The sequence below is a fragment of the Choristoneura fumiferana genome, chromosome 16 (assembly GCF_025370935.1).
Source record: "Choristoneura fumiferana chromosome 16, NRCan_CFum_1, whole genome shotgun sequence".
In the NCBI taxonomy this organism is placed as follows: domain Eukaryota; kingdom Metazoa; phylum Arthropoda; class Insecta; order Lepidoptera; family Tortricidae; genus Choristoneura; species Choristoneura fumiferana.
The window spans coordinates 16,063,369-16,077,860 of NC_133487.1; the positions used below are offsets into that span (position 1 = coordinate 16,063,369).

Consider the following 14,492-nt stretch of genomic DNA (forward strand, 5'->3'; position numbering starts at 1 on the left):
CTTTGTTCTCCCTTTTTTCCGAACAAAACGGGGACTGCAACACTGTGGCATGTTCGATATTTTTATGGTACGGTTTTAAGATGTATTAAATATGATTTTAATCTAAACTTTGTTTTCACGCCCGTAATAACAGACTTTGAAAGCCATACAAAAAGCCATACTTAAAAACCTCACGCAACAGTGCGCCATCTAGTGAGACAAAAAACGATAGCCCTCATTAGGTCATTCTTGCTAATATCGAGTAAAATACAGTTAAAAAATAGTGAAAAAAAATACCTTTTAGATAAAATGACTATTTATTTAATTTGGATATTTAAGAAGTAATTTTTTTGCCCGCTCTTACATAAAAAAAATCACAAACTATCGAACACGTCTACAATTTGAACGTAAATTGGCTGATGTCCGGGTTTGACGTTGACGTTTGACTTGACTTTACTTACGTTACGTTATACACATCAAAGAGTACCTATTGTCAGGCAGTCAGGATTGTTTTGATTGTATTTATGCGAAGAAGCGAAATTTTTTATTTGTTTAGATGAATCTTGTTGCACAACTTATCACTAAGTTTAGTCTACTCATAGCTGATAAGACACGTTTAACTATAAGTGATAACGTTTTGTCTAAGTTGTAGTTACAGTACGAAACAATGTCGGAATATGGACCTGTAAGTGGAATTCAACGCAATTAAAATATTTTAGAGTTGCGCTATTTTAGTAAACAATAAATAACAATTTATTAAATAATTTACATAGCAACCTAGATATAGCAATTGTTGAAAATTTAAGCATGTTTTCAGTTCCAATTCCTTCTTTTAGGAACATCCGAGGAATCTCATCCCAGAGTTGTGCAATCAGTTTTATCATTTAGGATGGGTAACGGGAACTGGTGGTGGGATCTCTATAAAAGAAGGGTAGGTAATTGAAACTAAACACATTTTCACTTGCTGGTTTTATTCCTCGAGCTTCATAGTTAAATTATCTGACTATTATTACTGTAAAGCCTTTTGATCGAGTTACCTAAACCGCGAGATGCCAATAAATGTGTTATAACTAAACATGAAATTTGCCTAAAAAGCTGTTTTCCCTAAATATGAGATGCCAATGAATCAGCGTGCCTGAAGTGTGAAATAAGTGTCATAGCACCATAGGTAATTGGCTGGCAGCAGATCTTTTACAAAGTGTAACAACATGCCACACTCCCTCATTAAGTGTACATCAACTCAAAATAATCCACCGTTTTAATTTATACCTTCCAGAAATTGAATGAAGTCTAAATCAATATATTGCTTATACACCAATACCGTGTTAGTAATGTGACATTTTATATCCATTTTTGTAGATTATTCGGTACATTTTAGATTATGGCAAATTTTTTACTTCTGCAGTATTGTTGCAGTATTCACATTAAATCTGTCGGATTGTGTTGTGATGCTCTCTGTCTCTCTCTCTCTATAGCTATTATGCAACAAAATACAAGCCATCACAACACACTGCATCATAAAAATGTGAATGCAACCATATAAAATGTATGAAACCGATACCGTTCTGATGCGTCACAACACAACACAACAGATAAATCTGAATTTTTAATGGTTACAGAGAAAAGATCTACATAGCACCATCAGGAGTACAGAAGGAGCGCATGAAGTCAGATGACCTGTTTGTGCAGACAATTGACGATCAAGATCTGGAACTCCCACCTCCAGGAAAACAGTGAGCCTTTTGAACCAAGAAACTACCATAAGATTGGGATACTTTGACATGACAAAGGGTAACTTTGGCCCATATGAAAACCACATGAAGGAGGTTCTAATAAAAACTAGAATAATCTAAATTCGTATCTTGCCGTCCTGCTGACTCTTATCCATCCATGCTAATATTATAAATGCAAAAGTGTGTTTGTATGTGTGTCTATCTTTCACGTCGAGACGGAGCGACGGATCGACGTGATATTTCTGTGGTGTTCAGGAAAAAGGAGATGAGTTAAAAAAAATGTCATTTTTGCACTTGGTTCAAAACATTATTATGACATGTGTCAAGGCAATAAGGAGATGAGTTGATAAATATTTTTGACTCATCTCCTTTTTCCTTAACACCACAGATAGAGATAGCTTATGGGCCAGAGAGTGACATAGGCTACTTTTCATCCCAAAAAAAGCACACAGACCCTGAGGGAACAGCAGTCGTTAACCGAATTCCACGCGGACAAAACCGCGGACAAAAGCTAGTTATTTAATAAGAGAGAGAGATGGTACGATACGAACATCGATTTGATTTACGAATATCGTAGTAGCCCCCCAGGCTTTTAATATTACGATCTATACCATCGATTCTATACCGTATTGCAGACTGCGTAAAAGCCAGTGCACGCCACTGTTTATGCTGGCGTACCGCGAGCGCGGCGCCGGCGCCGTCATACACACGCACTCGCCGCACGCGGTGCGCTGCACGCTGCTCTATGACAAGGAGTTTGTCATCACGCACCAGGAGATGATCAAGGTAAAAACTTGTACGGATGTTTTTCATACAACGTAAATAAACCCCCTCATCAGGTATTTCCACATGGTGTTCTATGGGGTTAGGGTCCGGGCTCATCGCTGGTCAGTCCATAGCGTCGATACTTAGCTCACGAAGGTAGGACGAGGTGACTCATGCGGTATTACAAGTGATATTATCTTGTATTAACAGGAATCCCTCATCAAACTACGGTGTGGTATTTATACATGTTAAGTTGTATCCAATACCGTCTTTACCATACAGCACAAGGCCACATGGGGCCCCATGCTCAGACCCCCCTGCCCCCCCAGTCCAGGGCAGGGGCAAAAGGCCGATATATTCACTTTTTTCTATTTTAATCTGGCTCAAAGTAATAACGGAAAAGCTAGTTAAGTAAATAAAACCCGTAATCTTAATCGCTTTCCTATACTTATGTGTATACGAGGGCTGCCTTTTAGAACCACCCTGAACAATCATCTGTTGGCAAAAAATTCATATTTTTTAGGGTTCCGGAGCAAAAATGGCAAAAACGGAACCCTTATAGTTTCGCCATGTCTGTCTGTCCGTCCGTCCGTCCGCGGCTTGCTCAGAGACTATCAATGCTAGAAAGATGTAATTTTGCACGGATATATATGTAAGTAAACATTTTTCGATTCATTGTTTTTTTTTTCGAAAATTTGAAAAAATTCAGGATGGTAGTAGGTAAATATCAAACTTTCAAGGAAAACTATAACGGCTAAGTTTGCTTGAGAATTATTAGTAGTTTTACTCTTAAATAGCAGCCTAAGGTATAAAATATACCTAAACTTGGAAGATTCCGTATAAAATACGAAATCCTTAGAAATATATTACTTAATTTTTTCGTAATGGCTACGGAACCCTATTTTGGGCGTGTCCGACACGCTCTTGGCCGGTTTTTTTTTGTAATCCGTCATTTACCATTGCAGGGTATAAAAGACGCGAAGCTGGGCCGTTACCTCCGCTACGACGAACAACTGGTGGTGCCCATCATAGAGAACACCCCGTTCGAGCGCGACCTGGCCAGCAGTCTGGGCGAGGCCGTGCGGCGGTACCCCGGCACCAGCGCCGTGCTGGTGCGGAGACACGGCGTCTACGTGTGGGGAGACAGCTGGCAGCAGGCGAAGACCATGTCAGTAGATTTTTTTATTTGAAACCATAAAGGTGCTCATAAACTTGAGCATACACTTTACTAGCGCACGAAGGGTTCCGTACCATTATCTATACAACATTATACATTAGCAAAAAAAAAACGTTTCTTGTATGGGGGGCGGGGGCCCCCCTCAAATATTTATTTTATTTAAATTTTATTATTTATTTTTAAAGTGAATATACGACAAAAAATTCTATGAATATTTATTAACCTATTGCAGTTATTAATATAGAGCCAAAGACGGCAAAAAAATCACGTTTGTTGTATGGGAGCCCTCTTAAATATTTATTTAATTCTGTTTTTAGTATTTGTTATAGCGGCAACAGAAATACAACTGTCAACTCAACTCAACTGTCTAGCTATCACGGTTCATGAGATACAGCCTAGTGACAGACGGACGGACGGACAGCGGACTTAGTAATAGGGTCCCGTTTTTTTCTTTTAGGTACGGAACCCTAACAAAAACAACTAATGCTGTTCCTTTGTGCAATTTCTAGTACCTAAGTAAGTGCTAAAGTGCTGAATATTTGATATCTCATGCCGATTTGACGCCAACTAGTCGGCGACTTTAAAAAGTGGCCAGATAGTCGACTTTAACGCTTAATAAGGTAGAGGCGATTTAGCGACCACTTGCATTGAGTTGGAAACTGAACCTTATTATTATCGTAATACGTCACAATTTCCATTGTAATTATTGAAAATACGACTAGCTTTAAAAAATATTCTTTGTCAGGTATGTATTCGATAGCTTTTGATTCTGTGGTAGTATGCTCCAATAAATGGAGCCTTATTAAGGGTTAAGAACTAGTCGGTACATTTCTGCTAACTATGACTTTCTTCACAATTACAGGACAGAGTGCTACGACTATCTGTTCGAAATGGCCGTTGAGATGAAAAGACTTGGCCTGGACCCCGCCCACAACCCCGAAAGTACTCCCAACGGGACAACTAACAACTAATCCAGAATATCTATAACTATCAACACGTATATGAAAGAAGATAATGTATGAAAATAAATGAACTATATTACAAGAACATATCAAAAGCCATACCAAAAGCCAAAGATCCGAACTTGAAAAGATCAAACTCACAACATTTATTGACAACAAAAACACTACGTCACAACAAAAACACAGTAAAAACATAAATAGGAGAAGAGAGAAAACTTACCATCCATTATTATTATCTTCACCAGTCTGATAACAGAATGAAACCTATTTTATAGTAAACTAGCTGTTGCCCGCGACTCCGTCCGCGTACAATTCGTTTATCGCTATCCCGCGGGAACTATACAATTTTCCGGGATAAAAAACTATCCTATGTCCTTCTCCAGGACTCAAACTATCTATATACTGATTTTTATCGAAATCGGTTCTATGGTTTAGACGTGATGAAATAACAAACAGACTTACAAACTGTCGCATTTATAATATTAGTGAGATTAAGGGGCTGTTTCATCATGTGATTAGTGTTAACTGGCGGTTAGGTGTGATGCCGTCTCTATTTGTTTTGTTCGAATAGACGGAGACGGAATCACATTTAACCGTCGGTTAACGCTAATCAATGAATGGATGGTGAAACAGCCCCTTAGTATATTAGAAAATATAATAGAAATGGATTTGCTAAAAAAATCCTGGACAGGCTATTTTTTATTTTCTAATTATTTTTAGTAAATTTTTGTTGCATCATCGAGAAAAGAAAATTTTATATTGACCTTTGGTGCCGGTTACTTTCACTTGATTAGATAATAGAACAAATTGTATATCAACGTAAATGCTGTTTTATTGTGAACACGTTGATATAGGGTTGTTTGCATTTAATTAAAAAATATTTAAAAAAATAGCCTGTCCAGGATTTTTTTAGCAAAACCATTTCTAATATATTTTCTAATAATACTAAATTTATTATAAAATACATTTCATTCTATTATCAGACCGGTGAAGATCGATGTAGGCTTGTATCTTCTACTATAGATCCTATGTAAAAAAGCGCAATCACATAGCAGAAAGGTGTAAACGATATATGGCGTTTGAGTGTTCTTGAGTTAGATCTTTTTTAACTCGTCTAGGTTATATTAAGTTATAAAGAACCCATGTTTGTACCGGTACCGTCGACGGCGCGTTTAATAGTACATTGTGTCTTAAGGGCGGTAAATAAGGAATTACGAACGAGAGTCTATTAGAAAGACTGAGGGCTTTAATGAGTCGATGTTCGTAATTCTAGTACCGCCCGTGCGACATACAATGTTTTTCATCACATTTGCGAGTAAAGTTGTATATTTGTAAAAGAAAAACTAATATTTTATCAAAAATTGCCGATACCGCTGATTGCGCACGGACCAGCAGCACGCCATGCAGTAACAAACTCATGCGACCGACCTTGGGCTTCATGACATGAAAATTAGTAGGTACGGGCAATGACTCATTTACCGACCACGGGTTTCATGACAAGCACATTAAGGTCGAGGGTTTTATTTGGGGGGTTGCAACCAAGGTAGCCTGCATGTTACGACACTGTTTACAAGCAAGTGTGATGAAAAAAACTCAAGCGTGCAAAAGCCCTTGATCACGACGAAGACTGATGTTGCATTTCCACTAGAGCTTTGCTGCGCGAGGATAGGTAAATGAAGAGTTTCTTTTGGTTCATGAAAAACACATTCCTCACACATCTCTGGTGGAAACACAACCTAATATATTTTCTTGTTATATAAACATATACTACAAGTAGTGTAAATAAAACAAATCGTTTTGATAAATGCAAAATATATAAATATTTTTTAATTGAAATTGTTTTTTTTTTTTAATTAGTACTTATCTAAAGGATAAGTATTCTGAGACATTCTGCACAAATTTGAATTTTTACCGGATGGATGTCAGCTTCAAGTGTCCGGTGCATGTACATACACACATTCATTGTAAGCCATACAACACGGCAAGTCCAGCAAAAAATGGTCCGTTGTTCGGTGAAAACAAGCGGCCTAAGTGTCAGAAACTTGCGTTGCTGGAAAATTGGAAATGCTCTATGTGATACGTAGCTTCTATTCGATAAAAGTAACTTTTTTTTTATTCTGGCCCGGTACCTTAATTAGAACTTTACGATAGCAGGGCATGTACGAAAATTGCATATAATGTGCTGCCACCTGGCGTGGAATAGCGAAAAGATAACTGACAGAGGTTTATAAGAAAACAAGTTTTTTCTTAAAATAATAATTTTTAATACAAGCTTTTTGCAGACTACTTTTTTTTACTGTTATCCAAACTACATTTCCGTACCAAATTTCAAGTCGATGCCATAATTCGTTGAGGAGTTCCGTCCTGCAGAGGCGATGCTATTTACTGAATAAATCATTTGAATTTTGAATTTGATCCTGCCTGGACCACCAGTATGTTACACTGCCAGATTATTGCATTTATAAATGTCACCAGATTTACATAAAGTATGCCAAATTTCAGGCCCATCCGACCACTGGAAGTGGGTCAAATTTACCTTGCAAGATTTGACCCAAATATTTTTTTATAAGAGGGGGAAAACGAGCATACGGGGAAGCAATCACCGCCGCCCATGGACACCTGTCAACACGAGGGGTGTCACAGGTGCATTGCCGGCCCTTTGAGAGACTGATAAGCTCGTTTTTTAAACATGCCTAAGTTGTACCGCTCCGGAAATACTGTCCCAGGAAGTTGGTTCCATAATTTAGTCGTGCGTGGACAGAAGTTTCGCTTAACCTTTACGACGCCAACGACTCATATATACGCACCGCAGGTTCCACGCCAACGACCTATAAGTATATACGTCCATTACTTTAATGCAAAAGCAACCTAAGGTTCAATTTTAGGCATTGCAATATAGAAACCTGGCGTATGAGTGATGTCTTTTGTATTTGACGTGGCGGCGAAAAGGTTAAAGCGGACGGTAAATAAACAAACTAAACTAGTTAGCATCTCAGGCGACTCCAGGGCCGGGTCTTTTTTCGCCCAGAGGCTGAGCATACCCGTACGCCGGGTAGCAGAAATACAGGGTTTAGATATTTATTTATCTACATAGTTGTTATCGTTTCATTTTATACTATAATACTTAGAGCATGCCTTGACTAAAATTATCTAGAAAAAAAAAACAAACGGGGCAAGTTAAATAACTTGTAATTAGCCGCCTGGCAAATGTGTCAAAAGTATTGTATTGAAAAATGAACTCTATGCGAAAGCGTTTAGATTCTACATGGCTACACAATTACTCTATATGCTACTCGAATTATCAAATTTAAATTGACTATGCTCAGTTTAATTTATTTACGATCAGCGTCAGCGTGTCTCTTTGACATGCAATTTCCTCTTGTTTTTTCTATTCCGTGAACATACGTTTATTTTCGGTGAGTTGAGTACTTTGCCTAAGTAGCAGCTTTAATTTTTTTTTAATGGCTTTCACTTGCTGTTTTAGCAAGACGTATTTTGCCAATGTCGACGTGCAGCTTTAAATTGTTAATCGATTAACTTAAAACAAATCATAAATGAGTAACAACACAAATTTAATAAAGGTATCCAAACATCGATTTGAAATAGAGTAGTTACGAAGAAGAACATCTGTATCTTGTACAATTTTTTTATGCCTTATTTGTTAGCCACTTTGTCCTCCCGCATCAATTCCATGATTAAACTATTAGATATTTCGCATACTTCACTATCCTTTCCATCTCCTTGCGTATTTCTATTTTTGACCTTCCTTCTACTTACACCATGTATGCTAGAAACAGATTTCTTCAAAATCATCTCCTTTATTTCATCTAGTTCTTCCCTTGACAACACATTATTATGCAAATATTCTTCATCTAATGGTAGGTGCTGCCGCTTAGCTATTTCGTACAAATACATGAGGTCTAGAGAGCGTTCCTTTTTGTGCTTTAGTACTTGGTTCCTCCTCAATACCTTCTTGAGGTCTTCTAACAGCGACCTGTTTTCGGGTAAGTGTTCGTCGATTATTTCTATTTCTTTCTTGTTCAAATTATTCAGATCTTCCTCAACTATATCGTAGTTCCGTTTCACCCCTGAAGGTATCATAGCAATATCATCTGGAAGAAATAAACAATTTTCACGAAATAGGTTTTTCATAGAAAATATACTGAAGAAAGGGAAATTGTGCCTCTAAACGGGACTGAGATAGTTGTTGTAGCAGCAATATAAATACACATGAACGAATTTCAGTTGTCTGTCTACTACGGTTCTTGAGATACTGCTCTTGAGCAGACAGACACTAGCAATATCAACAAGGTTCCCTTTGCCACCCTTCGGGTAAGAAACCTCTAGAAAAAAGACCGTACAGCAGCTCAACATACCGTTTTCACCCTCTTTCCCCTTCTGCGATTTTATAGAAAAGAACGCTCTCATTCTCTGAAAAGGCCTGCCAGTTTCAGCATCCTGGTCAAAGATGTCGTACTCCAAACAGACCACTTTCTCTTCCAGCCTCCGCAACTCTATGTTGTTCTTCTTGAACATGGAAAACTTCTCGGCCATAACTTTGATCCGTGGCACTGCCGAAATGCGGACATTAGTGGGAAGAGGCGTGATGGGCAGTTTTTTCTCTGAAATTAGAAGAAAAAATCATGATTATCAATGATTGTAAACAATAAAATAAAAAGCTAATCTCATATTCCCTGTCGCTCGTTTGAAACAAATGTGAGCAAGGGAGTAATAATCATTTTGGGGTCTACTTTCGTGCCGGTTACAATATTTAACTGTTACCTTAAAAAAATTCGCTCTACATTTTAGTTTAGGGCAAGTTGAGGAATAAGATGATACGTCATCTTTTATTTCCATCGGCTAAGATGTCATTAAAGTACAGTCCATTTACCTAGGCCACCATAGAATCTAATAACAGTATTTTTTTTTTCTAATACAATGACAAGATTCTGTTCTGTGGTGGCTTGGGAATCAAATTGGTTGTTTGTATCTAATTTAATACCTTCATCATAGGGAAAGTTACTAATTCAAGTAGGTATGTACTTTTATTTTAAGAGCTTACCGATTCGTTCCTCTGTATCTTGTACTTCTTTGGTAGGTACCATATCGTCTTCTAAGCTCGTAACAATTTTCACTTCTTTGGTAAGCATGAGTTTTTCTTCCGTACTACTTAAAACATTAACTTTTTCGCTAGACATAATTTTTTCCTCTTCACCATTTACTGCAAGATTTTTTTCTCTATCAGGTATTTCTTCTTGTCTGCTGGGTACGTTCGTCACTTGTTTTCTGGGTATGAACTTATGCAGGTCATTAGTGTTTTCCACATTTTGCCACTGCGCCTCATCTGAAGAATTCTCGATTAGGTTCACCTTTGATTTGCCTCTAGCAGTGTCGTACGACGAGGTATTTTCGAGCCTTGTGTCGCTACTTCCATAGCTCTGGCAGATTATTCTTTTCAACTCTTTTAGTTTTTCGATTGTTTCAGGAATTACTGGGGCTATACCGAATTGTTCTCGAAATGTATTTTTGTACTGTTGAAAAAGAACGATGTCGATATGTAAAGCATCTCCAAATATCCAAAACCTACACATCCAAAATTCGACAAACATTAAGTAAATAAAAGTACTCAAAAATACCTAAATTTGCGTAATAGTGCGTGTTTTTTTTCTGCTATTGCATACTTACCTTACCTAGTCTAGTTTGACTGTATAATGTCGACAACATTAAATATCAGTCGATATTTAACATTAGAAGTAAATAGCAGCAAATACTTCAAACGCGTTTGAAGCTTACAAAGCGCTAAGAAAAGAATATGCAGCAAGTATCCTTGATTGAATGGATACATTTTGAATACTAACTGTATTTGGAGACTGCAGAATCTCAGTAAACTGGCCAAAGTCTTTATAGCTGGGTTTGATGATAGTGCATCTGTTGGTCTTATTCTTATCCCCGAAGTGTGTTGGCTGCAGTCTCCTTGTTTTTGAATTATAGACTTCTTCAACTTCTATAGGACTGTGAACACTCTTTCTTAGATTCTCATTTTTTGAGACTTTGCCAAACCGCCTCTGGGATTTGAACATTTTAATTTACAGATGGAATTTTCAATTCAATTAAAATTTTGGAAAAGGTAGCTTCATCAGCTTTTAAATACATAGAATTTTGTTACATTGTTTATTTTTGTCACAGAGTGTGACACATTTTGACAATATTTGTCAGAACTTGACATCCTTGAAATTTCTGTGGCCAGAATCTAGAACTATTCTATTTTAGCATTCAATAAAGGTCGTATATATTGTTTCCTATCTGACAAACTGTAAATAAAAATAATAAGTATCTAAAAAATATTGTATTTTGTTCATTAAAATGACAGAAAAGTTTAGTTTATCCATCAGAATTCTATGTTCCTTGACAAACTCTCCAACCATAGACTTCCAAACTCTACAACCATAGATGTCCAAACAAAGGGAATCGCTTCGGCGTTATTTCACTGCACGATTGCATTTACTTGGTAGGCTTGTGGGGGCACTTTGCAGTCTATAAAGAATGATGATGATATATTACAATACCTATTTAACAGTGTCTTGGTTGTTGAACACAGATTGGGTTACTTTTGCATCTCATTTACAATTTGAACACGATTCTGTGGCTTCAAATTGGGACTAAGCGCAACTTCGTAGAATGTTCCATTTTCATCACCACTTGATTCCTCATCATCAATAACGCAATCATCAACAAGACTTTCAGTTGTAATGGGTCGTTTATTTTTACCTCTGCTTTTAATTGACTCTGAAAACTTCGAAATATTCTCTAGCTCACAAGATAACTTGTATTCCATGTCAGTGCCTTTGAAAGTCTTTTTTATCATATTGAGAACGGTTTTCAAGTAATAGACCTTTTCTTCTCGCCTTTTGAGTCTCATGCCCATTACTTTGATACGCTGACGCAATGATGCTTCTCCGTCTGTTGGTTTGTTGACTTGCGTGCCAACACTATTCATTTTTTTTTCTTTGTTTGATTTAACAGAATTGCAGTTACATGAAGGTATAACCTGTAAGAAAACAATGATGTTTTGAATTAAAATAGTTAAGTGGGGAATATATACAGAGTTGCCAGAATTAAGCTGCAGTGGGCTGGGCACATTGCTAGTAGAACAGACAGCCTATAAGGTAGTAAGGTTCTAGAGTGGCAACCCCGAACCGCAAGACGTAGCATGAAAAGGCCCCTGACAAGATGGGCCAGATAAGGTCATAGGAACAGACAGCACAGGACTGATTGTTGAGACTCTTTGGGGAAAGTTTTTATCCAGCAGTGGATGTGTTTTGGCTGATATGATGATCATCACAACAAGACATCCACTACTGGATGAGCTGCTAAATGCTGCACCATGATGATGCAAAGCATAGTTAAGCCAATACCAAAAACAAAATGAGAACAGATATTTTACCATTTCAAATTTTTGAACATGCTCGTCATCTGATTCAGTATCATCTTGTATCTGTGTAGAAGAGGATTCATGGTTACTGCTTGATGTAAGCCGATTCTTCAGCATTAACAAGTTTCTGTTGTCCTCTTCATCTTCATCACAAGAATCATCATCCGTTTCAACAACCTGCAAAATGAGAAATAATTAATTTACAAGAACAGATAGAGAAAAAGCAGTAGTAGCCTAAAGTTTCAACCAATGACCTACTTATTAAGCATTGAACTCCATCTCACTCCTCGTTATGTTTTTAAGAACCTATGTGTGAAGTTAGAAACCATGCAAGATCAAGGAAGATACATGGAAAACTACTGTGAGCACTACACTATGTGTCCATAGTGTGGGATAATAGAAATCATCATGGTTAAAATAAACACTACCCTTTTCTTGGCATTGTATCATAAAACATATATAATTTTATATCATCATTTTGTATATTTTAAAAGTTATTTTTGTTAGCTCTACAAAAATCCAATGACTTTTGAATTCAGTAGACTTGTTTCAACGGACACTTTCTCTGTTATCGATAAAATCAACAATTTCGTATGTGTATGCATCAAACCCCTCATCAAACCCAATCTGAAGGATGGGCAACTACGGAACAACAGTCAACATGCGATTGCCCGGTTTTAATAAATTTAGACATTTATTAATACCTACCACTAAAGATTGTTCATAATTTGAGAAAGTGCACCTTCTGAGAAAATATAACTTATGATTATGAGACACTTTTTGAAAATGCACTATTTGAGAAAATGTACCTATTGGGAAGTGCACTTTTAGAGAAAATACTACACGTAACAGATTTGCTTATGGTTGAATGTACCGATTGCAGATGTTACTAAAACAAAAAAAAAAAAAAAAAACAGAAAGTGTATGTTTTGGGAAAGTAAGCTTTTTCAGCCTAACCTGTTTCAACTTGCCAAAGAAAAGGGTTAACAATACCTTTAAAATGTAATATCTATAACCACAACTGCACAAACCCAGTAAATAATACGAAATATTTTTATATCTTAACTACAAAAAATCTACAAGTGATCTCAGCCAGTTCACTGGATAAACGATTTAATGCACATTTGAGAACAATTACATTCAAGATTTTGGAGTAGATGAGTTGTGAACTCCAAAATGTCATAGGTAGTTAACTAATGATCAGATAATTATGGTTGTATGCCTTAGGTTAGGGTTTCCCAAACTGTAGCCACGGCACCCTTGGAGTGTACCCAAGGGCGCCAGGGGCTCCTTTTACCTCGGAAATCTAGGCGATCTGTTGAAAATTATCATTACTTACTTATACCAAAATAGCTAGTCTTCCTAGCTACAAAGGCGCCATAACAAAATACTAAGTCTATAATTCTGCCGCAAACTGAAAAAGTTTGGGAACCCCTGCCTTACATGGTATGATGTTAGCCTGACTGATCAGAGAAAAAGAAAAAAACCTTACTTCATCTGTGTTATTGTAAACAGGCACAGCATCTCGCTTCAGCCGTTTCCCGTCTTTGTGATCCACTAAATCTTTGGATCTGAAGTGGAGACTGCATATCTTTGATTGTTTAAAGGATCTAATATTCACAACACTTAGCCACAATGCAAGCAATTTCTCATTCTTGGTCACTCTGTTTGAAAAGAAAATGCAATGAATTATACAGTTGAATTCATAATCTTGTGAGCAAAAATATCTGAACACGCTTCTACGCCGTTAAGTCGTGGGTAGTCGTGTTCAGATACTTTTGTTCAAAATTTTGCTCACATGTTTATGAATACCACTGTACCTAAACAATAATAATTCTGTGGAGTTATGGTACGTATAAGAAATAAAGATGGGCTGTCTTGTCATGGTAGTAGATCAAGCGCCTAATTTAATATAAGTTGGCGTAATCACCGGCGTATTTTTTATCTAAAATCTAAGTTAAAAACGATTTTAACAAACTTACTGATGAAATGAAACACCTGTTCTTGGACTCCATTCGGATTTGCATCCTAAAACAGCACATTTGGTCACCATAATGACCACAATTTCTTTTATTTGCTTCTTTTAATTATATTTCTTTAGTAGAATAACATTTATTTTATCTACCATAATACATAAAATGCAAATATAAATCCCAGGACAAGACGAAAATTATTTATTTATTGGACACTGACGGGTGACACTTTTTCCCGGTCCGGATAATACCGGGATGGAAATACCGACTCCGTTTTTCGTGTACACACACCCATAGAAGTTCCTGTCAGTTTCGTTTCAGGTAAAAACAGGGTCGGTATTTCCATGTTGGTATTATCCGGGCCGGGAAAGAGTGTCACCCGACCGACACACACCGACAGTGCCAACTGAACCGACGCCTGGCAGCAACGGCGTAAGCTGCTTTAAAAAAACGTACGTTTAAAACGTATCT

At 37.1% G+C, this 14,492-nt stretch overlaps 3 protein-coding genes across 4 annotated transcripts; 1 reads left to right on the forward strand and 2 right to left on the reverse strand.

Moving 5' to 3' along the window:
- Nucleotides 1-462: 462 nt before the first annotated feature.
- LOC141436186 (probable methylthioribulose-1-phosphate dehydratase) lies at nucleotides 463-6,446 on the forward strand. 2 transcript variants are annotated; one of them, XM_074099073.1, is made up of 6 exons: nucleotides 463-664; nucleotides 816-910; nucleotides 1,599-1,712; nucleotides 2,348-2,498; nucleotides 3,443-3,645; nucleotides 4,517-6,446. In XM_074099073.1, exons 1-6 carry the CDS (start codon nucleotides 647-649, stop codon nucleotides 4,623-4,625), a joined length of 690 nt encoding a protein of 229 aa, XP_073955174.1. In that variant the 5' UTR covers nucleotides 463-646; the 3' UTR covers nucleotides 4,626-6,446. The 2 variants fall into 2 exon arrangements, with proteins under 2 accessions (XP_073955174.1, XP_073955175.1); XM_074099074.1 differs by lacking the exon at nucleotides 816-910.
- Nucleotides 6,447-6,487: 41 nt separating this feature from the next.
- LOC141436189 (uncharacterized) lies at nucleotides 6,488-10,707 on the reverse strand. The gene is made up of 4 exons (XM_074099076.1): nucleotides 10,475-10,707; nucleotides 9,679-10,147; nucleotides 8,993-9,238; nucleotides 6,488-8,728 (listed from the first exon to the last, which is right to left on the reverse strand). Exons 1-4 carry the CDS (start codon nucleotides 10,694-10,696, stop codon nucleotides 8,271-8,273), a joined length of 1,395 nt encoding a protein of 464 aa, XP_073955177.1. The 5' UTR covers nucleotides 10,697-10,707; the 3' UTR covers nucleotides 6,488-8,270.
- Nucleotides 10,708-11,211: 504 nt separating this feature from the next.
- Nucleotides 11,212-14,289, reverse strand: LOC141436190 (uncharacterized). Its single transcript, XM_074099077.1, has 4 exons — nucleotides 14,031-14,289; nucleotides 13,541-13,712; nucleotides 12,061-12,225; nucleotides 11,212-11,664 (listed from the first exon to the last, which is right to left on the reverse strand). The coding sequence occupies exons 1-4, from the start codon at nucleotides 14,099-14,101 to the stop codon at nucleotides 11,221-11,223; spliced, it is 852 nt and encodes a 283-aa protein (XP_073955178.1). The 5' UTR covers nucleotides 14,102-14,289; the 3' UTR covers nucleotides 11,212-11,220.
- Nucleotides 14,290-14,492: the final 203 nt, after the last annotated feature.